Genomic DNA, 26,039 nt, shown 5'->3' on the forward strand with positions numbered 1-26,039 from the left:
ACAAGGCTGAAGAGAAATGTTGTGTCTAATTTCTGAGCATAGTCTATCTCTTGGACAGTTTTATGTTTTTCCAGAAAATCATTTTTGGTGATAACTTGCCAGTTTCAACCTGTGTAAGCTCTCTTAGCCTTTGGTGATTGGAAAATTTCTTCCTTCTTAGAACTTGCAAAATGGACACATCTTTATCTGTTATTTACCAAGCTTAAGAGAGTTGTTTCATCATACAGGCCCGATACAGTACTTGAAATGTTTGTGTGATATTTATAATATATAATTTAAATGTTCTGCTCAAGGCCATATTTGAAGTTTATTTGGAGGAAATTAAGGCCCAACCTCGGGCCTGCAGAAGTGTCGTCTTTTGATGGCAATATGGTGGGTACTAGAAGCAAAGACCTGAGCCCCGGTCCTGGCATGACCACTTATTTGTTCATTTAATTTTCACTGGAGTCCTATGCATTGTAGGTTTTTTTTTTTATGTTTTTATTTATTTTTGAGACAGAGAGAGACAGAGCATGAGTAGGGGAGGGGCAGAGAGAGGGAGACACAGAATCCGAAGCAGGCTCCAGGCTCTGAGCTGGCAGCACAGAGCCCGACACGGGGCTCAAACTCACGGACTGTGAGATCATGACCTGAGCTGAAGTCGAATGCTTAACCAACTGAGCCACCCAGGCACCCCCGTAGGTTTTTAAATTATCTTCATTTTACCATGAGGAAGCCGAGGCTCAGAAAGACTAAATAACTTGTCCAAGGTCACATAGCAAGTAGGTGATAAAGCTGGGATTCGCACCCAGGAAATCTGGCTCTAGAGTTCATGCTTTTAATAGTCCTGTTGACCGTATATGGTTGCTATGAGCATTCAGTGATACCATTAATATGCAGGTATTCGCATTCTATAATGTGCTATTCAAAATAATTATGATATGTATAGATTACGTATATGAACATGTATATGTATATGAATGTATAGATTTGAAACAAGGCAGTCTCACCAATCCAGATGAAGAATTCAAATGATAATCAACATTCCTGCCACATGTTGAGTTAGCATTTAACAGTGCAGTAACATGAACTGGCGTGACATGGAACGAGTGTGTTCAGTTCTAAAGTTGCAGGTGCCCACTAGTCAAGGAAAAGCGATAGCAACCGTTAGGATGATGTTTTTCCTTCTGGAGGGTGGGACAAGATCTTGAAAGGAAATTGATTTTCATCACGTTCACTGGATGGCAGGAGATTGACAGCTGCACGTGGCCCGTCACTTTTATGAGCAGGAAGTAGAGGAGGAGGAGCAAATCACAGGGGACGTGTGGCTGATTCATGTGACCAAGTCAGCTCCCCCTGTGCATCTGTTTCTGCTGTTAGATCTGTAGCACAGATATATATTAATGGGAATTGTAATTTCTAAAGAGACGCTGTTTTGTTTCTCATACTCTGTTTTGGAGGGTTGGAGGCTGAGATACGAGGTGGCATGTTGGAAAAGGCATATAGAGCTAAGGTTGAATCTCGGCCACTTGCAACCACCGTGAGCACTGTGAGTAATTTAGAGTCGGTTTTCTCATCCACACGTTAGGTATCATGATGTTTATGTTGTTGAGATGTGATGGAGATTAGGGAGCATCTTAGCGTGGTGCTTGGCACATAGTAGGTGTGGAGTACCTGGTAGGTGCCATGACCATCTGAAAAACTTGGAAACCAGAATGACTTTTCTCTAAGGGCTCAGACACTGCGATTTCCTTGTAATTACAGTCTTTCTCTTTCTCCCCTCCCCCGACTCTCTCTTTCCCTCCCTGTCTCCCACTCTCTTCCTCCCTCTTTTCCCTGCCCCCCCCTTTGGTATTCATTGAACAGATTTCATTTTTGTTGTATTACTATTTCAATTGTCCACAAATATTATTTTCAGATAGTAATAGACTTCTAACACAGGACTGCTCGGTACCTTAGTTAAGAGTTTTATTAGGTCTGGAGAATGGTACATTTTTGGAAAATACTTTTCTCATTACAGAGTTTATCTCAACAAAGATATTATAGTATTGTGTTACTTTGCTCTAAAATAAAGGCTGCCCGCGGTGATATTTTTAGCCAGTATTTCAGCGTGGCATAGAACTCATATATAGTTCTGTAATTCATAGTCTGAAATGACTGGCAGCCCAGGAAGAAAGGGTTGTAATATGATGGTAGTTAAGTCAAGCCTCGGACTGCTCTAACAGTGGCCATGGCTGACAAGCCTGCTTGCCTTCCTTGGCAGCCATGATTTGTATGACCCCCAGACTACGTGTGGGCTCCCGCTCTAAGACCGGTCGTTTGTGGGACAGCAGAGACAAGAAGGTGAACAGCGCTTGATTCTTTCCTCAAACTGTGAATTGAGAAATCCTGGAAAAATAAAACTATCAATGAAAGCAGATGCTGGCGGTCATGAGGTTGTAGGGCCATGGTGGGCCATGCTACAAGCAGGCACTATGAGTAAGCCTCTTTGAAGTAGACCGGCTATAGAGTAGAAAGTGAGAAAACCAGTTAGGAACAGGCCCAGAGAAAAGCAGAAACAGGAGCAGGGGATGAGCACACCGAGAGTGGAATTGGACGGGAAGTTACCACCAACTTGTGTTGCCTTAGTATGATGCCCTGCACTCATACTTATTCTTGGGTCACAGGCTGCTCAGGGGTTCCTGGGTGTGTTCCTTCGTTCAAGAACTTGGTACTTGAGGTACAGGAACTCAGGACTTGATGTAACATGACAGCATCACTGTGCTGAGTGGCTGAAACAGTCTGACCGAATCCCACTTCTCTGTTCTAATGTCACAGACTTTGGCGTAGAGCTTTGGCATAAAACCGTCTCTTCCACTCATGGGGAGACCTTGGGCAATTTTTTTTAAAACCTTCGAATGCCTCAGTTTCTTCTTCAGTAAAAATAGGCCGTTATTCATGAGTTCTCTCTATATATTTTGCATACGTATCACAAATATGTTCTTAGACCGGGTATGTGTGACGTACACACTGGATGACATTGTGTTGGATATAAGACCCAGAGAGAAGGCTACATCGGTATTGACCTTGCATTTGTAATTTTTTCACTCAGGCAGCTTTTCACAGTTTTGGACTGTGTCTAAAAAAACCCAAAGTGTTGGCTAGACCAAACTGTGTTTTTCAAAAACCAAATAAGACAAAAGTCCTCTTTGGGGGAATCTGGGAAATCTTACGGATGTCTAATGAAAAACACTGTGGCACGTAATGTCTTCATGTCTTGTGATCAGATTCCCAGGATCTGGGACTCAAGAAGAGGATAAATTCCTCCTCATGAAGTGAGTCGCGTGTTGTCATTTCTGAAGATCCCATCAGCTTATCCTGTATCATCATTTTCTCAGGATCCTAGGCGTTTAACATTAGCTTCATTAAGACATACCTCACGTGCTCATCTGATAACTCTTCAGTGCTCTGTATACAAAGACCATTTTGTAAGACTTTGGCATCATAGGGTGCCTCGAATTTAGCTGAGTTACTAACGTATGTTATAGGCTTTCAAGTCCTGGCTCTCTACAGTGGCCAGCAGATTCCAATAGAGTGAAACTGTGAGGTTCTGTAATCACAGCAGGTAATATTTATGGGACACTTGATGTATCTCAGGTGCTGTGTTTCATGCTTTAACACAGAATCTCATTTAATCCTCAGATGAGGGAGGAACCAATATTCTCCTCCTTGTTCAGATGAGGAAACTGGGGCTTGGAGAAGTTAAGTAGATTACCCAGGAAACCAGAAAACTGCCAGATAACTTGGAACCATAGTTAAACAATATTTCAAAGGCATTTGAAGCAAATTAAATTCTGTATGACATAGAATCTGAGCAAAGAGCTCAAAAACACTTAAGTCACTCTGATTCAGCATCTGACTCCCCCCCACCCCCAAACACACACACACACACACACACACACACACACACACACACACACACACACTGACTGCTCTCAGACTGGATGGAGCTCAGGCCCCTCACTTTGATGTTTGAGGCTCTCTGCAATTTGATCCCAGTCTTATTGTCTAGGCGATTACTCACAGGAGGTCTTTGCTCTAGGCAAGCTGTCTCATTCCTGTCTTTGAAATATGGGTGGGTGGGCCTTTGTACCTCTGTCCATGTTTAATCCATGTTGGAGCATGCGTCAGAATTAACTTCCTTTTTAAGGCTGGATATCTTCCACTGTATCTGTATACTTCATGTTATTTATCCATTCCTCCACCAGCAGATGCTTGGGTTGCTTCACCTTTTGGCTGTGGGGAACATTGCCACAGTGAACCTGGATGTACAGATAACTGTTTTGAGTCTCTGGCAATTCACACTTAAAAAAATTTTTTTTTGAAGGATGCAACTATCTTAGTAAAATTTTAGAAAAAGAGAGAGGGGTTCAATCATTACCTAAAACCTGAATTCTCCTATGCCACTCTTTGGGGGAACATTACTTTATGTGAATCATGCCCATCCTTTTAGACCTGCTCAAATCTTCTGACTTCCTGGATCATTCTTGGACCTCTGCAGTTCACAGTGACCATTCCCTCAAGCAGACCCGACCCAAAGCACTCACCTAGGCAGTAAGAAGACTAATGACTCGGGGCGGCTGTTGGGTGGCTCAGTTGGTTAAGCATCTGACTCTTGGTTTCAGCTCAGGTCATGATCTCGTGGGATTCTCTCTTCCCCTCTCGCTTTGCCCCTCCCTTGCTCGCTCTCTATCCCTCTCTCTCTCTCAATATAAATAAATGAACATCAAAAAAAAAAAGATGACTAATGACTCATTTAGCCAAGAATCACTTAGATCTTATCTTTTTTTGTGGCCAGACTAGTTAACTCTTAAATTTTATGTTTTATGATGTAAAAGTCTCACCTCCTGAGCTCTATTATAAGCTCCTTGGGAGCACAGACCATAGGAGCGTCTTTTATTTCCCACTCTGCCAAACACGATGTTGTGCGTAAAGAAGGCTCTTAGTAAATGTGTTGCTTGCTTGTTCAGTGGCTGTACCTAAATTCTGTCCAGGCAGTGCAGCCATGTGAAGGTTTATTTTTCCTTGGGTCCAACCCATCCTGGATTTGAACTGTTATCATTGTACAGGTGAAAGTGGCTTGGAGGAACATGGCTTGGAGATGGATTTGGAGGAATCCTACACATGCTTTTAATACTTCCTTGGTGCCATTTTAGGCCAAATCATTAGCATCAAGTAAGATACTTCATTAAATATTACCTGTGGCATTGCCACTCTCCTGGTTTATTTCTCTAAAGTTAAGGAATGATTATTATACATTGTTTTGCATTTCTTCACGATGGAGGCACAACTTTGTGTGCTGGGATAAACATTAAAAAAAGTTTTTATTGGGGCGCCTGGGTGGCTTCGTCAGTTAAGCCTCCAACTTCGGCTCAGGTCATGATCTCACGGCTTGTGGGTTTGAGCCTCACATCTGGCTCTGTGCTGGCAACTCAGAGCCCACCGCCTGCTTGGGAGTCTGTGTGTGTCTCTCTCTCTGCCCCTCCCCTTCTTGCTCTCTCTTTCTCTCTCAAAAGTAAATAAACACTAAAAAAAAAAAAATCTTTTTTTTTTTTTTTAAGATGAAAAATTTTCTCTGTAACTAGGTCTTTTCCTCCCCCTCCTCTTTTTTTGTTTATCCCTGGTGGCATAAGGATTTCAGCATTCCTCAGGTGATCAAATAAGAAGCTTCTGCCCAACAGATGGTTCTCTGTTACACAAAGGTGAAGATGTTGCCGAAAGGCATTGCACGGCGCAAGTTTTTCTGATTAGGCATTGTTCTTGGCCACTTTCCTCGAAGCTTCGGAGGCCTAACTGATAGCATGGATCGAGTGCTCTGATGAGACGAAAGTGGACTCCTTGTCCTGACTGCACTTTTGTTAGATAGTGTGCTGATACCGCTTAACTTCTTTGTGCTCCATCGTTATGGACCTTAAGGTGCAGACTTCATATCCATCTCATGGGGACTGAAGAAGAGTTTAGAAAAAAGGTGTTTAGGGGCGCCTGGGTGGCTCAGTAGGTTGAGCGTCCGACTTCGGCTCAGGTCATGATCTCACAGTCTGTGAGTTCGAGCCCTGCATCGGGCTCTGTGCTGATGGCTCAGAGCCTGGAGCCTGCTTCACATTCTGTGTCTCCCTCTCTCTCTGCCCCTTCCCTGCTCATGCTCTGTCTCTCTCTGTCTTAAAAATAAATAAAAACATTAAGAAAAAAAAATTAAAAAAAAAAAAGAAAAAAGGTGTTTAAGTGCGTATTTTATACCAGCACTTTAAGGTTTGGGGATGAGTTTTTAAGGAGCTGCAGAGATGGTAAACAACTAACTGAAAATCATCCTGAAGAAAATAAGGACACTGGTAGATAGGCAGATGGGATGCCTAGTTAGAGCCTCAGCAAAGCAGGGGCTTTAAAAATATATTTTGGAAAAAACTGGTATTGAAAAGAGGTGCCAAAGTAGTCATCATGGTGAAAACAAGTCATCGTGGGGTTTCCATTACACGTATTTTATGGTTTAGTTACAATTTTATTTTCAGTTTCATGTGGGGAATTGAAATGTAAACTTCTAGGGGCGCCTCGGTGGCTCAGTTGGTTCAGCGTTCGACTTTGGCGCAGGTCATGATCTTGTGGTTCGTGAGTTCAAGCCTTGCGTTGGGCTCTGTGCTGACAGCTCAGAGCCTGGAGCCTGCTTCGGAGTCTGTCTCCCTCTCTTCTCTCTCTGTGCCCCTCCTGTCCCCTCCACTCTCTCTCTCAAAAATAAATATTAAAAAATTAAAAAAGAAATGTAAACTTTTAGAATTTTAGGTGTCTAAAGATCTTCATGTTGCCCCGGGAAGAGCTGTGGTACGAAGGACGTGAAACTGTTCTGACTTTCCTGTGTCTGTCTACTAATGTTTCGTTCACCTAGCATTGCAGGCTTCCACGCAATGGAGACTTGGAAAATATTCAAACTACGCTTCAATGTTTAACTTGAAAAAAGTTTTTTTTTTAGTTGGATATGTTTCCAAAATGTGTATATCCTTGTCCTCAAAATCATAATACTCTGTCTCATTTCAGCCTTTCGTCATCCTTCTTTGTTCTGACAAGATGCACTCAGGGCCAGCGGATCTGAGATGCAGGCTCTTACTCTAAACAGCTCTTCATATTTATGCTCTTAAAATTATTTTGATCCCTTCTTACTCCTTTCCTTTCTTTCTTTCTTTCTTTCTTTCTTTCTTTCTTTGCTTCTCTTTCTCTGTCTCTTTTTCTTTTTTCCATTAGTGGCCATTGTGTCTTCCCTTAGGGTAGGAGTTCTTAACCTGGCATATCAACTGTATGCAAACTTTTTTTTTTTTTAATTGTTAAAGTTTATTTTATTTATTTATTTTGAGAGAGAGAGAGGAGAGAGGCAGTGTGCGTTAGCTGGGGAAGGGCAGAGAGAAGGAGAGAGAGAAACCCGAGCAGGATTCACGCTGTCAGCATAGAGCACCAACACAGGGCTCGAACTCAGGGACCATGAGATCACGACTTGAGCCGAGATCAAGATCCAGCACTTAACCACCTGCACCCTGCAGGCACCCAGCTGTATGCACATTTTTGTTTTTTTTCTGGGGAGAAGTGTCATAGCTTTCATTGACGTTTCAAAGGGACCTACAACTAAAAAAAGGTTAAGAAGTGCTCTGTAGCAGTATTTTTCCAACTGTAAGTTTCAACCTATTAATGGGTGATAAAAACCATTTAATGGGTTAGGGCCCACAGTTTTTTTAAAAAAAATTGTAATGAATAGAGTTGAACAAATAATATCAGTGCATGACATGGTAAGAGTATTTAGGGTTTTGTGAGAGTTTGGTTTCATATATGTGTGTACGTGTGTGTAAATATCTACTCAAATACACACACTTTGTCGTGATGAAAATTTATTTCTCACAATGAGTCGTAGTCAATCATTTGAAACACGCTGTGACAGAATGGCCCCAATTTAGAGATGTTGTTGCTGTTTCTCTGTAGTGTGCTGAGAGACCGTATGCCAAGTTCATTAGAAATGTGGCTAAAATAAAAGGACATGAAGCTAGAAGGACTTTCTTTCCTTTTTGAAATATTTACAGAATTAATTACATAGGAATAAGAGAGGAAAGTAAGATAGAAGATAGGTCAACAGTGACACTATCCCAGTGCTGCCACTGGGAGTAAAACACAGTCGTGTGGGTCCTGAAGGTAAACACCACAAGCAGTGGTTTTCACCTCTGGTTTTCACCTCTGGCCTTCTCTGGGGACACGTTAAAAGATGTGAGAACCTGTCTGCTCCCAGACCATTGAAATTGAATCTCTGAGGATGGGGTTCTGGAAGAACTCTCTTCTAGAATAAAATGCATGGTCTTTGGGGGGGGTGTATATGTATCAGGGGTCTTTCTTCTGGGTTCTGAATTGCTGGATGCACATCCTCCAGAAAAGACCTCAGTTTTCACTGTGATCACAATAGGAATACACAAGTATTATTTGGTTATTCACAAGGCATCTGTTCTGGAATGCTACAGATATCTGAAGTATGAAGACGGAGATTGTTTTGACCTGGGAATGCTTGAACATTCTTGATTTAATGTCTGCCCTTGAGAAGTGAAAGATAAAAGTTGCTAATTGTGCCCTTTGTAAGAAGGTAGAGCCTTTCCTCTTTCTCTTCCCTTTTCTTTCCAACTTACTCCTTCCCCTCCCCTCCCCTCCCTTCCTCTCCTTCTCTTCCCTTTTCCCTCCTGGATGTCAGAGACTGGTCCCATAGGGCGGTGGGAATAAAGGGAACTTTCCAGTGTTGTGGTGATGGAGTGCACATGCTTGAGTTCTTGGAGGTGCCAAGGGGTGGGAACATGGAGGTGGTGAGCTAGGTAGTGGCTGAGATGGTTAGGTTGGTTATACTGAATAAACAAGTACATACATACGTACATATGAGGCTAATGAGAGCCAGGCTTGTCTCTGTTGGAGGAGGTCGATAGAACGTAATTGGTAGGTGATCTTGGCCATTATGTGAAAGGAATCCCTTTCAGTGTAATTAGCCTAATGGAAGAACATCCTCTGGATTCCAGTAGGAGTTTCTCTGTGCAAGTCCTTTGGGGCACAGGGACAAGGCTGAAGTGTGAGCCCAGCCATAGAAGTGGCCTGCTGGGAAATGAAGTAGGCTGTGAGACACCTTTCTGTGGGCTCCCTTGGTGCTGGCACCATCTGAGCTCTGTAGTAGTAGTTTGTTGATGGACACGGGATCTATGCACCTCTTATTTCCAGTCAAGTAAGTAAGTGGAGCTCTAGGGGGCAAGGGATGGATCCTTGTTGCTGCTCCCTTTTGTAAGATTTGTAAGTATTTCTGTGTTTCCTTTTTTTTCTCCTTGGCATATTCAGAATAAAAAGGACACACCCAGCCCTTTTATGTACTTGTCTTTTTTTTAAATTTTAAGATTAAAAATTTTTTTTTAAATTTATTTTTGAGAGACAGAGCATGAACTGGAGAGGGGCAGAGAGAGAGGGAGACAGAATTGAAGGCAGGCTCATGCTGTCAGCTCAGAGCCCGACATGGGGCTCGAACCCACGAACCCTAAGATCGTGACCTGGGCTGAAGTTGGACGCTCAACCCAGGTGCCCCTTTACGTACTTGACTTTAAGAAACTCTGTGTCTTATCTGCAACCTCTTGACGCCGGTGATTACTTAATGAGTTCGTTTGTAGTTCTTTCTAGACCATGGTGCAATAAGAAGATACTAACTTTAAATAGTATACAGTTGCTTGTTAAAAAAAAAAAAAAAAATGTCTGTCAATTGTAAGTCCAGGTGTTAATTGATGTAAACATGAACTATCTGGTCCCTGTTGTTCTGGATCCCCAAAAGGGAGTTTTAATCTGGTATTGCAGTTACCTGAATGGAGAATGGAAAGCTGCCTAAAACCAGAGTAGATCTGTAAACTCCACCCAGCCAATCAGCTGCTGCTGGGGATTCTTTCCTGTCTCAGACAAAGGAGGACTGTGACTGAACATTTGAGTTATTCTCTTGGTACGTGTGGGAATATTTAAATCTTCGATTAATGCACAAAGACCCTTCAAGGAAAAAACCCTTATAAACAGTAAGGGCAGGTGTCATGGTAGAGGACAAACCTAGTAGGAATTCACGATTAGAGGATACATATCTGAAACATATACATAAAGTAGAATGGAGAGATAGCACAGTTACTTTTACTGTTTCCTTATTGAGATTGATAAAACTTGCCCTTCACTGATTTGTTGAGCTCTGTTGGTCTATCAGTAATTGTTGCTGGGTTAACAAACCAGCTCCCCAAATGAGTGGCCCAAAACAACAACCATTTATTTGTGCACAGTTCTCGGGGATCGCAGTTTGGGCTGATGTCAGCTTGGTGTATTTTCTCCTGGTCTCACCTGGAATCACACATCTGACCTTAGGCATCTGGTGGCCTAACTGGGACTGGATGGCTTAGAATGGCCTCAGTCATATGTCTGATGGTTGGTTGTCAGACTGTGCAATTCAGGGCACCTTGGCCATCTACGTGGCTCAAGTTCATTCACATCCTGGCTTCTAGCCATAGCCATAAAAAAGGGGTTCATCCTATACAGGTACTATTCAAGCCTCTGCTTGTGTCTCATCTTATTTTAAAAAAATTTTTTTTAACATTTATTCATTTTTTGATAGAGACACAGTGTGAGTGAGGGAGGGGCAGATAGAGGGAGACACAGAATCTGAAGCAGGCTCCAGGCTCTGAGGTGTCAGCACAGAGCCTGACGCGGGGCTCAAACTCACGAACCGTGAGATCATGACCTGAGCCGGAGTCGGGCGCTTAACCGATTGAGCCACCCAGGTGCCCCTTGTGTCTCATCTTATAATGTCCCATTGGACATTTGACAGTCAAGTCACATAGACAAGTCCAAACTGAAAAGCTGGAGGAGTAAACTGTATCTCTTGATAGAAAGAGTGGCAAAGTCACATTTCAAGGGGGTCTGCCTGCAGGGGTGGAAGGAATTGTTCTCGCCATCTTTGCAAACAACATCCCACAGTAGGAGCCTGAGGGAAAAGGGTATACTTTAAAGATTTGCAACACGTGGCATAAAGGTTTAATAAAATATTAGGCACTGTATACGTACTTGCTATTATATTTCAACAAAAGAACAGTTACACGTGAGTCACTTTCTTAGATGAACTGGCCCTGTCTGCATTGGTCATTCAGTTAACCAGTATTTATGGGACATCATTAAAAGGTCAGGCCCTTTCTAGGTGGTAGGGAAAGAGCTGGGGAAAAAAAGCACACGATTCAGTTACGTATAAAAGTCACAAGTAACAAAGAGAAACGTGTTAACTCAGTAGTGTGGCTTTTGATTTTGAGGTTGAGGTAGCAGAGTTTGCTCTTTCTGTAAGAATGCCATAGAGGCAGATTTTTATCAAGAGGTTAGCCACCGTGAAGTGTGGTTTTAGGGAGCACCTTGATCATTGGTTTCTCTGCCAACAGCAAATACGTATTTCAATTATTGTGTTCAAGAAATTACCTAAAAAAGGAGAGTCATGTACTTTTCTACTGAAGAAGGACGATCTTTTAATCAACAGATACTAAAAGAAGAACCAGTCATTATATTTTCATATCTACCAGTGTAGCTAGTGTTAGTTCGAAGCTAGTGAGACAGTATTTCCATCTCTAGCATCCGCTGGCCCAGGTAGGTTGGAGTGTGAAGAAACCTTCTTGAAAAAGTCCTATCCAAATGGGGTAAGTGAGGAAACTTGGAGTCATCTCTTGTCAGGCCAGATTAATTGGTCCTTGTGATAGAATGTCAGAAATGAATGCCAGAAATAAATGGAGAAGCTTGCGTGGGAACAGAGTTTTCTTTCATAACTGTGGTCTTGTCTGTGCTTGATAGGATGAAAAAGTATGTGTAGAAATGACCTGTTCAGTTTTCCAGGTTGGGGGAGAAGTCTTTTGTAATTAAAATAATTGTGACCCATGTTACAAAGAAATCATAATGTTAAAGAATGTTAAAATGTTCGTACTGCTTTCTATTCTGTTCAATTTTCTGGAAAGATCTTGACAGTCTTGAATCCAGTAATGGAAATACTGGACAAATTTGTTGCTCTAAAAATGCCACCTTTTGTTGCATGCGCTGGAAAGGTGGGGAAGTTAGAGCTGACTTTTTTTTCCCCTTCTTTTTTTTCTTTCACCTTTTTCTTAAAGCAGTTTTTATCACTTAACATATTTTTGTTAGTGTCCCCTGTAATGTTGAAACTGAAAGGAAAAATGAAGCCACTAAAATGAGTTCCAGTTACGTGACTTTGGCTTGTGGCATTGTGCTAGTCTTTGTACAAAATGAACTGAACCAGACTACTCTTGCTTGCCAGGAATTCCAGATCAAAATGGAAGGGAAGATTAATAGTGTTCCAGTTTGTAGAGTGAGAGGGTTAATGTGTGCTAAAATAAAGTATTGGTCCCTCCAGAAGTACATTTAAATTCTACCTTAAATTTAAATTCGACATTAAATGTACCCTCCTTTACAAAGTGCATTTAAATTCTGATATTACAGTACATATAATATGAAATTATGTTGTTTGAAGGCCCAAGGGATAACTGTGGCTCTCAAATGGAGTTGGGCGCTGTCTCAGCCCTTTGGAGAGATTGACAGGCTGGGGTAAGAGCAGTGCCAAAGTAGAGGCCTGTTTGATAGGTGTGGATGTGGTTCAGGAGGAGGGAGGCCCTGGGTTCCAGTGGGCTCAAACAGGAGGCTAAAGATGAGAGAAGGAAACACCAGTTCTAATGAGTAAGAGAGAGCCTAGCTGTTGCTCAAAATTAGCTGTGGCTGGTGACGAAATTTTTGGCAAGCGTCACAGGATTTTGGAGAACTCTTATCCAAGATCATAAATTAATCTGGAGATTTATTTTGAAAGGTATTTTCAATGTCCAAATCTATGCCTTCCACTTATCAACAAAATGAATGAACGCTATTGGCCATCTGTCTTCAGAGATATTAAATGTTCTTGAAAAGTGTGAATGGTCAAGGAGTAGAGATAGTTTTGTGTTTCAAGAGGGTGAAACCATGAGATACTGACCTAAGTTGTTAAAATACATCCTGTGTAATCATGGGGGATATTTTCTTCTTGCTTTTGCAGACGTATATTGGAAGTGTGGTTATATCCGTTAACCCATACCGGTCCTTGCCCATTTATTCACCAGAGAAAGTGGAAGATTACAGGAATAGAAATTTTTATGAGCTGAGCCCTCACATGTAAGTACGGTATTAAAGCATTAAGTTTCTCTTTCACTCCAGAGATGTGTAGTTGACAGATGTGTCCAGCTGTTTCCTTTGAGTCTCAGGAAAATGTTTTCGTCATTTTTTAAAATTAGATAAAGGAATGTGGAAGTTAATTGTTATTGCCTTATTTTAAAGAAAAAAAGACAGAATACTTCATTGGGCGTCAGGCCCTTTAAGTTCTGAAATATTTGGGTTCAGTATGTAAAATATGTTCTGTTAAAAATTTTGTGTAAGTAGCAGCTGCTGCTAATTATTTCTGCAAATAAAACAAGAATGTGCATTGTTTATTCTTTTAAAGAGCCCAAGCAGCATTTTCATAAAGTTGGATCCAGAAAGATCCCAAGTGTTGAGTTGTGTAATGGTTTTTGAGCAAGAGGAAGAAATAGTACTTTCAGTTTATAATCTTCACAGACATTTTTCACCAGATGTGTATATCAGACCAATGATTTCACCTTCCCTGAAGCTGGACACTTGTTTGATTTTTCTGAAGGTCACTTGTTAGTGTAAAGAATTTTTGTAAATAATAATCTACAATAATCACATAGTGCCAAGGTTGAAAAACCCTGCACTAAAGTGAAAGAGCCTGCAGAGTTTCAGTTGTGTTCTAGCAGAAAAGAATTTTCTCTCTGTGATTGAAGATGAGCTATGGGCTCTGTTGACTTTGATAGAAAGTAAAAGCTAATAATTAAAAGATATACATACCCCTGTCTTAGATGTTTCCCTTGTTGATAGAGCGCATAGTGACATTTTTGGACTGTTTGGAACTAAAGATTTAAATAATTCCTTAAAATGGTTGTTCAAAGCTAAATGTTATCTATTTTACCAGTCAAGTGGATTCTGATTATTCTGTTTTCTTCCAGAAGTAGATTTTGCAAGTACATCTTGTTTCATTTTGCTTTGAAATTTGTTTTATAAAGTTATCCCTGAGGTTAAGTCCGTGTCGTGAAATATTTTATTTGATGCCTGAATATTTATTTTAAATCCTCGGCCTTGAAGCCATGCTTCCCAAAATAAGATGCTTGGATAAGCTGTGTGAGAATCCCCTAGAAGCTTATGAAATATCTAGCTTCCTAGGTCTTACCTCTAACAAACCAGGAATGTACATTTTTCACAAGCTTTCCAGGTGATTCTTAAGTACATGCACATTTGAGAACATGTTGTCCTAGATGTGTATTTACAGATGTTTTCCTTTCCTTAACTGCTTATTGCAAATCGTGATCTTTACTGCAAATAGTCTTAATGATATAACAATGGCTTGTATTCATTGAGCACTTACCATGTGCAAGTACTGCTCTAAATACTTTATGTGTATGATAACTCATTTTATTCTCAAAATAATTCTGTAAGGCACACACTGTTACAAACGGGGAAGTTTTACCAAAGCCACACAGCTCATGGATGGGGAGCCGGGCTGTGAAAACAGTCATCTGCTGTGCCTCTCAGCCAGAAATGGATTCTGCCCTTTTCATGGTAGGGACTCTTGCTGTGCACTTCTGTCCACACACGAGGCCCTCCAGGGTAACCTTAGCTATGCCTCCGTTTATCTCCAGAGACCATCCTTCTTCCATTTGCAGCTTTAATTTCCAGTTTGGGGATATTTAGATATATAATAGATGTCTATTCTAGAACGAAGAGGTTCACGCCCTGTTATATCCATGTTTATCCCTGCCCTTGAAAGATTTCTAAGAGTCTGTGTGGCACTGCTATCCCTGGTTTACCCCTTTTACTCCCCAAGGAAAACAACTACGATCAGCTATAAAATAAATATCCAATGTGCTTAGAATAAAAACAAAATCTTTTTTTTTTTTTTAACTCAAGAAATGTTTATTAGATTGAGTTAGGTGACAAAAACTTTTTTCCATGGTCTATAAAACACTGCATGGGGTGACTGTGCAAGGTCCAAGTTTACCTATGAATCTGAATTTGCGAGATATCTATCACACCCCTTTCCCATCTCCCTTTGTTCTTTCACTCCTTCCTACCTGTGTCATCTTTGCATATTCTGTGCCTTGGCCTGGAATGCTTTTCCCTCCCTTTTCCCCCAGGCAACTCCTGTTCTTCCTTTAGATCTCAGATTGCATTAGACCTCCTGGGGAAGAACCTGCCCTCACCCTCTCTGGCCAAGGTCAGATCTATTATTGCCCTTGTCACAGTTACAATTTAACAGTGCTTTATGAGATTATTTGATTCCTGTCAGCCTCACCTGCCATGCCAGCTCACCATAATATTCTCAGCGTCCGAAAGTAAGTTCGGTGCTGAAAACATGCTGAACACTTCCTTCCTCCACTTACTTGCGAACTATGTAATCTTGAGCAAATGGAAAAAAAACTTCAACTCAGAAATTAAGCAGTTTGATCTGTTGAATGGGAAAATAATTATTAACTCCTAGGCTTTTTGTGAGGGATAACTGTCTGGTAGATATTTAGGTAATTATCTGGCATACGGAGAGTGCTTAGTATGGAATGGGTCACTGTAGTGAATTGTATGCAATGGGCCCTGTAGTGAATTGATAGTGGCTGCTATTCACAGTGATTACAATTGTGTGTGGGACCCATTTCAAACCTCTAACACGCTCTTTCTTCCCAGTTTCTCCTCCATGGTGGGACATTTTCCTCTCCTTTAAGGCATTTTCCTGCATTATTCTTTGTGAATGTCCATCTCTGACAGTGTCTGAAATAGGGTCAGTGATACCTAGATTACCTACTAAAACCTAATCTGACATTCTCAGGTAGTAGTTGTTACAGTAATAGGAGACAAAACGAGAGGCCTCTGGGTGGCTCAGTGGGTTAAGTGTCTGACTTCAGCTCAGGTCACGACCTCATGGTTTGTGGGTTCGAGCCCTGCACTGGGCTGACAGTGCAGAGCCTGCCTGGGAGTCTCTCTCTCCCTCTCTCTGTCCCCCCTCCCCCACTTGTGCATGCTTTCTCTCTCACTCTTTCAAAAGTAAATAGAAATACACTTTAAAAAAAAAAGATAAGATTAGTTTAGGCTTTTGATGCATTCTAGCCATAACTATTTCAAGAATTTGGTCCCAGTTTGAAGAAAAATCTTAAATAGCTGGTCAGACCACATATACTTTGAGAATTTTGCCAATTAATTTACCTCAGATTACATTTGGAAATTAACTTGACCTGTTGTTTGCCGTGAGCCATCAGAACCTCCAGATATTTCCCTTACAACTCACGTTTTTAAAGGTGTCCAGAAATTATCTTTCTTTATTTTTTTTAACAAAATTTTTTAATGTTTATTTATTTTTGAGAGAAGAATGTGTGTGTGGGCAGGAGAGGGGCAGAGAGAGAGAGGGGGTGGAGAGATAGAATCCTAAGCAGGCTCCACACTGTCAGCACAGAGCCCAAGCGAGGCTCGAACCCATGAACCAAGAGATCGTGACCTGAACCAAAACCAAGGGTTGGATGCTTAACTGACTGAGCCACCCAGGCGCCTCTTATCTTTCTTTAAATGCCAGACAACTGAACAATATTTACATTTCATGTAAGTATGGGACTTTGAGATAGCGGACATGTATAAATGAGTAAAATGAAACTAAATAGTGGCTTCTTACCTACACTCCTTTTCAAAGGTAGTTTTATGTTGTCATACCCCTTCTCCTCTCTTCTCTGAACTCCTATCCCCTTTATGTTTGGAGTCACCCCTTGAGCAGGCTATCCTTGGGGGGCATGCCCAGAGAAATGAGGGCTCCACGGGGCAGCATAGATGACACCGTGCCTTTCTCTTTGTGTAAGGAGTGTCTTTCCCACGTGATTTTCAAATTCTTTGCACATAAGGAATTTTTTTACCACGTCCCGGTGAGGACTTAGGACGTTTCAGGTAACTCACGAACTGCATTCATGGAGAACTGCCTCAGACCACAGAACCTCATAGATGGGAAAGAATGGCAGGAGCGATGAGGAGAGTAATCGACCTACTTAATCTCTTCCCATTCAGAATAGCACCAGGACAATATACCTTCTGAGATTTTATTTACCAAATCCACTTCCTTTTGGTGGATGATTGCTTTGTGATCTTGCAGCCCTAGATACCACTTTATTACCATTCTGTGGATCCTCCTAAAATCAGCACATGCTACTTCCCTTCCCAGAAGCCTTCCTGGGCTCCCTAGTTGAGTGAACTCCCAAGTTCCGTGGCTTAGTATTCAAGCTCTGCACCGTCTAGCCTCAGTTAGCGCTCTTCTCCAGGCCCCCATACACCAGCAACCTCCTTCATGCAACCTCCTTCTGAGTCCCAGCCTTTTATGTCTCCTCCTTTCCTCTCCTCCTGCTGCATACCCATCTCTGTTGTTAAAACCTCGCCAGTCTCCTCAGGTCTGTCTGAAAGCCCAAACCACAAGTGACTTCTCCTGCCTCTGAGTTACCGGAACCACCTGTGATCCCACACCCCACTTTTCTTACTGCGGTTTGTTGTGTTTCTGTGTCATCCTCTTTAATGAGATGGAAGTTACTGTAGATCAGGAACCTTGTCCTGCATATCTCTGTGGCTCTCTCAGTGCTTTTTCTCTTAAGAGTTCAGTGACAATAGAGCAAAAGAGCTTTTATAATTTTTCATTACATTTTACTTGTGTTATCTCATCTCTGGCAATTCAATGAAATAAAACTATTCTTAGTAGGATATTTACAGTGTTCAAAATTTCATGGAGTATAATGGGAACTTCTTCACATTCTTATAAAAGAAGTAAGCTAAAATAGTATTTTTATGGTGCCCTTCAACCCTGGGTGTTCAGATCCAATTTATTCATGATACAGAGCACTTTCCTGATGTGTCTAGCCAAGGGACATGGTGACATAGAAGGAAGAGTGTGTTGTAGCCCCAGCCAGCAACCCCTTCAGGTGGTCACAACCCAAGAGAAAGCTGAAATGTGTCCGTAGCTTAGGATATAATGTGGTAGCCATATTACTCGGGGCATTACAAGCACTGTTTGAAGCAAGCAGTCTTTCCCTTTTAGTAAATGAAAAAAAACCCTGCAACAAGTTTTAAAAACGGAGAAAACTGGCTTAAGGCTTTGAAAAATTTTGTTATTCTCACCTAAAAATGAGAAAGTAATGGAGGATTTGGACAGTGCTCATGTCAGTGGTCCAGACATGAGCCCTCTGTCACTAGGGAGCTTTTGACCCCTAATTCAGTGCCAGATTGATTTTATAGGACCACATGCCATCACCCGTAGAATGACATTGCTGGAAGGCTTGTGTATTTTGAGTCTTTGTTTCTTCTGTTATCCTTTTACTCAAGGTAAACCAGATAAATGTTATAAAGAACATTTCTGGCTATATTTCAAAATATACTAGTGCTGTGAGTGTCCAAAGCTTAGGATAAAGGTCCAGGACAGAAGATCCAGATGTTGTCCCTTTTAGGATATCAGTATTTTTTCTCTGCAGCCGACTTGACATTCTGTGAATAAAATTGTATTTATTTTGAGAACTCTTATGACAGTTCGATCCTGAATTCTCATAGAGGTTGCTTGTGTATCAGAGTGTGAAAGTGCTTTCTTAAGGAGAGACAGAGAGAGAAAGTTAGTTGATGCGATACCATGTTGCTGAGGCTTTTGTATTATTTCTCTCATCTTACTTTTGGAGTAACTGAGCCTCTGATTGGTTCTGTACCTCTCCAAAAACCACTTGCAGAAACAGATGTGGGGCTTTCCCATTTAGCATTCTTTCCACTTACTGCTTTAGGAAAGTTACTCATTTACTGAGCAAATATTTATCGAGCGCTCCCCCTGTGCCAGGCTCTCTGTCCGGCCCTGGATGCAGTTGTGAGCAAAGCAGATAAAATTCCTGTCTCCTTGATGGGGAGCCAGTCTTCTGACTTAAGTATATAGAAACCCAGATTGTTGCAGCCATCAGTTAGGAGGGAAACCGACAGAGCAAAGGCAAGGAAGCTTTTGTGGAAGACAAAGTGAATGTAGATAGTTTTCTTAGAAAGCACGGTTGGTTCCCGTTCTCTCGGGTGGTTTGCGTCAGGAGCCGATAGGTTGTCGTCTGGAAGATTTTGCATCTGTGCGGACCTGTGACCAGCGTGAGTGGCTTGACAGAGTCCGCACTCCATCTTGAGTTCTGGTGTAGGCTCCTTAAGCTGACATTTCCGTGGAAGGACACCGTCATGAAAATAGTTGGAATTGCCTTGTACCTTTCTGCATGACTCTCATGGCTCACGATGAGCAGAAGGCAGTCACCGTGCTTGCTTTTAGTCTTGCCAGACATTTGTTTGATTCTGGACAACCATGGATTAGAAAACTTCTTGATTTGGAGAGACTGTGGAGTTTCATATTAGCCGTACAGCTGTGCCGTGGAGGTGGGTGAAGGACAGCTGTTCAGCTGAAGGCTTCCTGAGTTCGTGGTGAGAAGGACCATTTCTGGGCCTAGCCCAAACTCAGTTTTTACAAAGCTCCGTGTACTGACTTCCAACCTTTGATGCCCAAGCCTTTATTCTCAGTTTATCTTATTTTTAAGTTTATTTATTTGAGAGAGAGAACACGCCTACAAGTGAGAGGGAGAGGGGCAGAGAGAGAGGAGGGAGAGAATCCCCAACAGGCTCCATGCTGTCAGTGCAGAGCCCGACGCAGGGTTCAAACTCACAGACTGTGAGATCGTGGCCCGAGCGGAAATCAGGAGTCCAGTCAGACACGTAACCGACTGAGCCACCCAGGTGCCCCTCAGTTTATTGTTTTATTGGGTATATATTCCTGGCAGAAAGACACCTCAACTAATTTCTCTTTCAGATTAAGAACCTTTCTAAACTAAAGTTGGAAGGTTGGATCTATGCCACCAGAATGAGTTTATCATGAAAATCATTGTTTCTGTATGTCTGAGAAGTCTCAGAGTCCTAATTTCTAGATCCCTAATGAGAATTTATATCACTTCTCACAAAGTGCACATCTCAGACTTGGAAGTTTATTTTGAGAAGTCTGTTGGCAATGCCTAGCACACATGCTACCCAGCATGCATGGTTATGTCACTGATACCCTCTTAAAGGGAAAAGTTTGGTTCTTTTTTTTTTTTTTTTGAATTAAAAAAAAATTTTTTTTTAATGTTTATTTTTGAGACAGAGGGAGACAGAGCATGAATGGGGGAGGGTCAGAGAGAGGGAGACACAGAATCTGAAACAGGCTCCAGGCTCTGAGCTGGCAGCACAGACCCCGACGCAGGGCTCGAACTCATGGAACGCGAGATCATGACCTGAGCCGAAGTCGGACACTTAACCGACTGAGCCACCCAGGCACCCTGGAAAAGCTTGGTTCTTAGCAAAATAGGTTTCTTCCTGCTGGAGTGTTACAGGTCTTTGACAGGCCCTGAGAAATTCTCCAACATTCTAGAAAAGATCTGTTTCATCCAAAGGAGTGGCACTGAGGCCTCAGCCCTGAAAATGATTAATCTAACATTTTACTCCCAAAAGAGAACTATAGTTAGAGCCCGTGTGGGGAGCCCTGTCTAGAGAGAGTGTGTTTAGGGTAGGTGGCCGGGGGCACCCCCTTTGTTGTCGAAATGAGAAGCATGGCCATGTCTGTTGCTGGGGCTTGTGTGGCAGCAGGACAGGGTAGGTAGGGCAAAGGGAGCTGTGTCGAGTTTGTCTAAACAGGGGTCAGCCAATACTAGTCCTGATCCAGTCTGGGGCAGTTAGCAAAGCCAGAGATAATGGAAACAGAGTTTAGTGAAGCGTGTCGGGTCCCACACTTTGGAGACTGGAGAGGCAGGGGTGCGTCCTGGGGCTGTCCTGGGATAGACAGCCCTAGTGTACCAGCCCCAGCAGGGGTCTTCTTGCCGCTGCACTGTCCAAAATGTGCTTCCTTCCCAGCCCCAGCCCGTCTCAGGGATCCCACGTCCCCACGTGGAAGTGGGGACACCAACCGGGTGTCTAACCATCCACTTCAATTCTGACACGACTCAGATTTGGGGCGGGTTTCCCAGGCCAGGGCCTCACATCCCTGCTTTGGATGCCTGCTGTGAGTGGAGTGCCCCGGGCCACCCACACTTCTGCTCAGCTGATCACAAATTTGGGGGTTTCCACAACCTTCCTTAGGTTCAGTAATTTGCTAGGGTGACGCCTAGAACTCGGAAAACACTTTACATCTGTTGGTTTATTACAAAGGAGAGAACTCAGGGACAACCAAAAGGAAGAGATGCATAGGACCAAGTGTGGGGGAGGAGGGGTGCACCGTTTCCATGCCCTCTCTGGACATGCCAGCTTGCCAACACATCACTGCTTCCACCAGCCCGGAAGCTCCCTGAATCTCCTTGTTCGGAAGTCTTTATAACCCAGCCTGCTGCTCCTTCTTCCCTTCCCCGAGGTGGGGAGATGGGACTGTAAGTTCCCACTGTTTCATCATGCATTTGGTCTTTCTGGTTAGCAGCCTTCATCCTGGAGCCACCGGGGGTCCACCTTGAGTCACCTCAGTAGCATAAACTCAGGTGTGGGTGAAAGGCACTTGTTGTGAATAACAAAGAACATTCCTATCGCTCAGGAAATTCCAAGGGTTTTAAGAGCTCTGTGCTAGGAGACCAAATACGTTTCTTACACCACAGATGTGGACATGTGCATGCATCATTCTTGAGGGTTAGCTTCCTGAAACCAAGTTGCTGCTGGAGTTTCTGTATGATGCCCTGGAAACCGGAATCAGTGTGCCTCCTTTTTCCAAGAAATATCTTAAGGGTAGTTCACCAGTTCAACTCAATAAACACTGAATGTCATAAAGACCCAACTGTCAGCTCCCCGCTTAGGCGCCCCCCTCCACATGGGGCCTGGATCCCATCCAGCCCTTCTTGTAGTCCTGAAGGACATCACTCGAGGATTTTCTCTCCACTGTATCCTCAACTCTTCCTTCTCCCTGTTCTCTTCCTACTGACCCACATGCTCTAATGGTTCTTATGATTCTACGGCTCTTAGCTATAGCAGTTTCCTTCTGTCATAAAACTCTTTGAAGAAGTTGCACATACTTGTTGGGTTGGACTTTTATCTCCCCACTCACCTATGGCTATTCTTTTCAAGATCACTTGGGACCTCCGTGTTGCCAAATCCAGCTGTCAATTTTGAACCCTTATCTCCCTTTAAATATCAGTAACATTTGACAATATGACCAATTCCTTCCTGAAATCCTCTTTTAAAAATTTGGCTTTCTGGCCTCCACACTTTCCTGTTTTCCCCGAGCCCACTGGCTGCTCCATGTCCAGCCTCCCCTGGATGTGCCTCTTCCTCGTGCTCTGAAAGTGAGCACGTCTGAGGGCCTGGTTTTGGACCTTTCCTTTTCTCTTCTGTAGGCATTGGTTACATGAGCCTCTGTGGGCTTTAAATGCCCTCTACGTGCTGATGCACCCAGAATTAGGCGTCTAGTTTGGACTTCTCCCCTGAGCTCCTGGCGATTCAACATATTCAACTCTTCAGTATCTCCTTGGGTGTCCAAGAGGCATCTCCTCAGACTATTTTACTTTTCTTCATTAATCATTATCTGACATTTCACTAGTGTTCATTCATTGATGTCTTTATTGTTTGGTGGGTTTTTTTAGTGCTTATTTATTTTTGAGAGCGAGAGACCTAGCATGAGTGGGGGAGGGGCAGAGAGAGAGGGAGACACAGAATCCGAAGCAGGCTCCAGGCTCTGAGCTGGCAGCACAGAGCCTGACACGGGGCTCAAACTCACGGACTGTGAGATCATGACCTGAGCTGAAGTCGGACGCTTAACCGACTGAGCCACCCAGGTGCCGTGATGTCTTTATTGTTTGTCTCCTGGGCTGGAATGCCCTCTCCACGAGAGCAGGGGCTTTGTTTACTTCTCACATCCACGTATCCACAGCAGTTGGAATAACACCTGACAAAGAGCGGGCACTCCATAAAATATTCGTTGGGTGAGCGGATGAATGAATGAATCTGGGGGTCTACTATTTGTTAGAAACTGTGTGTAAAAGGCACACGTGGTCGTTGTCTTCAAGAAATTTCCAGTCTAGTTGGAGGGAGTGGGGAATGGCTACGTAAATGGGTCATTTTATTATAATAGCATACTTGCAATGACAAGGAACAAGTGGGAAGTACAGAAAAATTAGTGGCTTCAGGGATTCTGAAGACACCATCTGTGTTGAGTCTTGCAGAAGGAATTCTAGAAATAGGTGGCCACTATAGTGTAGTAACTAGCTATGTAGAAGATAAAGCAATAGGCCAGTTTGGGCTACAGCACAGTGAACCAGGAATCTTAGGAAGGCAAAAGGTGTTTGAGTTGAGATGATAGCTACATATAGAACTTTTTTTTTTTTTAATAAAACATTCAGATACCAGTCTACTTGAATCCTTGGGAGTATTGAAGGGTTACGAAGGTCACTCCTAAGTAATAGGAGGAGAATTTGAGATGAGGGCAGTACTTAAAATTACAGGCTTATATGTCTGGAAAAATTGTCATCTTGCATTTTCAGTCACCAACTGGAAAAAATGTTCAGACTTGTTAAATATGCCTAAATATGTATTTGTACAAATGCAGTGTTTTAATGAATGAGTGGTGAGTGGCTGAATGTTGAAATGACTTATAAGTGGAAACAAATGTTAATTCATTATGTTTTATGACAGAACCTCTAGTTGCTATTGGTGATCAATCATATTATTCAGGAGGAGGAACATGTGATACAGACCATCAAAATCAATATACTGAATTTCAGCCATTATTGACTTCCATAAAGGGTGCACACTCCTTTGGCTATGAAGCCATTCCCTTGAGGTAGTGTTTGCTGTCTAGCTGCGTGGGTGTTCAGCTGGTGGTCTGAAAATCATATTCTCAGTTACATTAGGAACATTCTAAGCCTTATAGATGGCTTGGCCTAATGTAAAAAGATTAGCAATAGAGGAATAAATTAGAACGCATACACTTTCTATTAATCTTGTTCCTTCAGTCCACCTCAACAGCAAAAAATTAGAAAGCACCTGGAGGGAGGGAGGATTTGGCTGGTTTGCACCATGGATCTCTCTACCTTTGGGAAATGCATGCAGGCATATGCTTAGGTTGCCTCCTTTTTAAGACTTTAGATTGCCATTAGAGGGATTCATTCCCACTTTGATATTCTATAGTTTCATGAAGATCTCTAAGATCTCTAAGAGCTCTTGGATATTTCTTTAGAATTGCTAATTTTTAAGCTATTGCTTTGATTGCTTTCAAAAGATGTACTCTCCTGTTCATAGGCCCTACCTCACATTCAGTCCTTTAGTGTTGCTGTTGCTTCTGTGTTTATAACTGTCTTGTCCATTATTAAGAATGGAGGCTTATATATAACTTGCCCATGTGAATAACATTATGGATAAAAACAAGGACATTGAAAATGGCAGAATCCCATTGAGGTCACAGAAAAACTCATTAAAAATGTTACTGAAGTATAAAGATGTTAAGTCATAGATTTATCAAATGAACACATGTGGCTGTTTAAGATAACATGATATGGATGAGTCATTGCCATCTGATTACTCATTACCTGGAATGTGGGTATAAGAAAGGAGGAAGTGTCGACATGTGTATGGGTGTTTGTTGGGCGTTGTTCCTAAAACAAATAGAAATGGCATATAATGCTTTGCATATTTGCTTCCTTTTCATAATGTAACATAATTTTCACTATAATAATATTGTGTCTATGATTGGGAATCACTCTTTGTCTTGCAGGCACAGTTAAGGTAGCATAACTGTTATCTTAAAACTTGAAAATCTGTCATTTTTTTATATTTAGGGACTTCAACTCTTCTTTGGTGTTCATATCTGGCATTGATTGTGACCAGAACTTTGACGATGAAAATCAGTCTTAAGTGAAGATTTTGGCTGTGGAACTAGAGAAGTTGAGTTTGCATGAAGTTGTGGCTGGTGATCAGTTGGTTGTGAGCCCTCCTTTACTTGGCCTCTTCCCACCTGCCCCACTGTTGCTTTCGTTTCTCCTCCTTTCCCGTCCCGTCCCCCTGGCCTTGTATTTTGTTACTCTCGCTCCACACTTCTCCATATCCTCACATGCTCCTCCTCTTTCAACATGTATCAGGAACACAGCTGCATTTTCTTAGGAGTACACCTGCATTTTGCAGCTTCTTTCTAAAAGGCCACTTCATGGCCCTAACACCTATTTTCCACAGCATGCGTCAATTATATGGCACATTATTGTGTGCTGTCTTATATATTTCATTAATTGTTTCCTATTTGTGTATTGGACTTGAGCAAGAGGAAGCATCTTTTGAGCAGGGACTATGCACTATGCTTATTTTGTTGCCTTAAGATCGTGGTCTTAAGATCCATTCAGTGTGGATATTTATATACGGTTGAGCACATAATTAACTATTCAAGTAAATACCATGGAAATGTACTGTGTGCATTATAAAACGTACACATGTATAGGGGGGAAAAGATGAATAAAGACATTAAAATAGAAGTTCTAATATTTTATATCCATACTCCTGTGTCTCATCTTGGTTAGGTCCTGGACCCAAACCTCACTTTGGAGGCCTAGTGTTAGGTACACGTTAGGGTCTCAGCACCTATTTATTTATTTATTTATTTATTTATTTTTAACGTTTATTTATTTTTGAGATAGAGAGAGACAGAGCATGAATGGGGGAGGGTCACAGAGAGAGGGAGACACAGAATCTGAAACAGGCTCCAGGCTCTGAGCTGTCAGCACAGAGCCCGACGCGGGGCTCGAACCCACGGACTGTGAGATCATGACCTGAGCCGAAGTCGGACACTTAACTGACCGAGCCACCCAGGCACCCCCGCACCTATTTATTTTTAACCTTTAGCGATTCTGTGCTGGTTGCTAACAAAATTTTTGACTGTCCTAGTG

At 42.3% G+C, this 26,039-nt stretch overlaps 1 protein-coding gene across 4 annotated transcripts in view; it reads left to right on the forward strand.

Annotated features, from left to right (window-relative positions):
* The window catches only part of MYO1B (myosin IB), a 187,910-nt gene that overhangs the window by 40,878 nt on the left and 120,993 nt on the right, over positions 1–26,039 (forward strand). For all 4 annotated transcript variants that reach the window (XM_042949506.1, XM_042949508.1, XM_042949509.1 and 1 more), the window contains exon 3: positions 13,100–13,215. In XM_042949506.1, coding sequence (XP_042805440.1) covers positions 13,100–13,215 — 116 coding nt within the window. The remainder of the gene's footprint in view (positions 1–13,099; positions 13,216–26,039) is intronic.

Source organism: Panthera leo, chromosome C1, assembly GCF_018350215.1.
Source record: "Panthera leo isolate Ple1 chromosome C1, P.leo_Ple1_pat1.1, whole genome shotgun sequence".
NCBI classification, from domain to species: Eukaryota; Metazoa; Chordata; class Mammalia; order Carnivora; family Felidae; genus Panthera; species Panthera leo.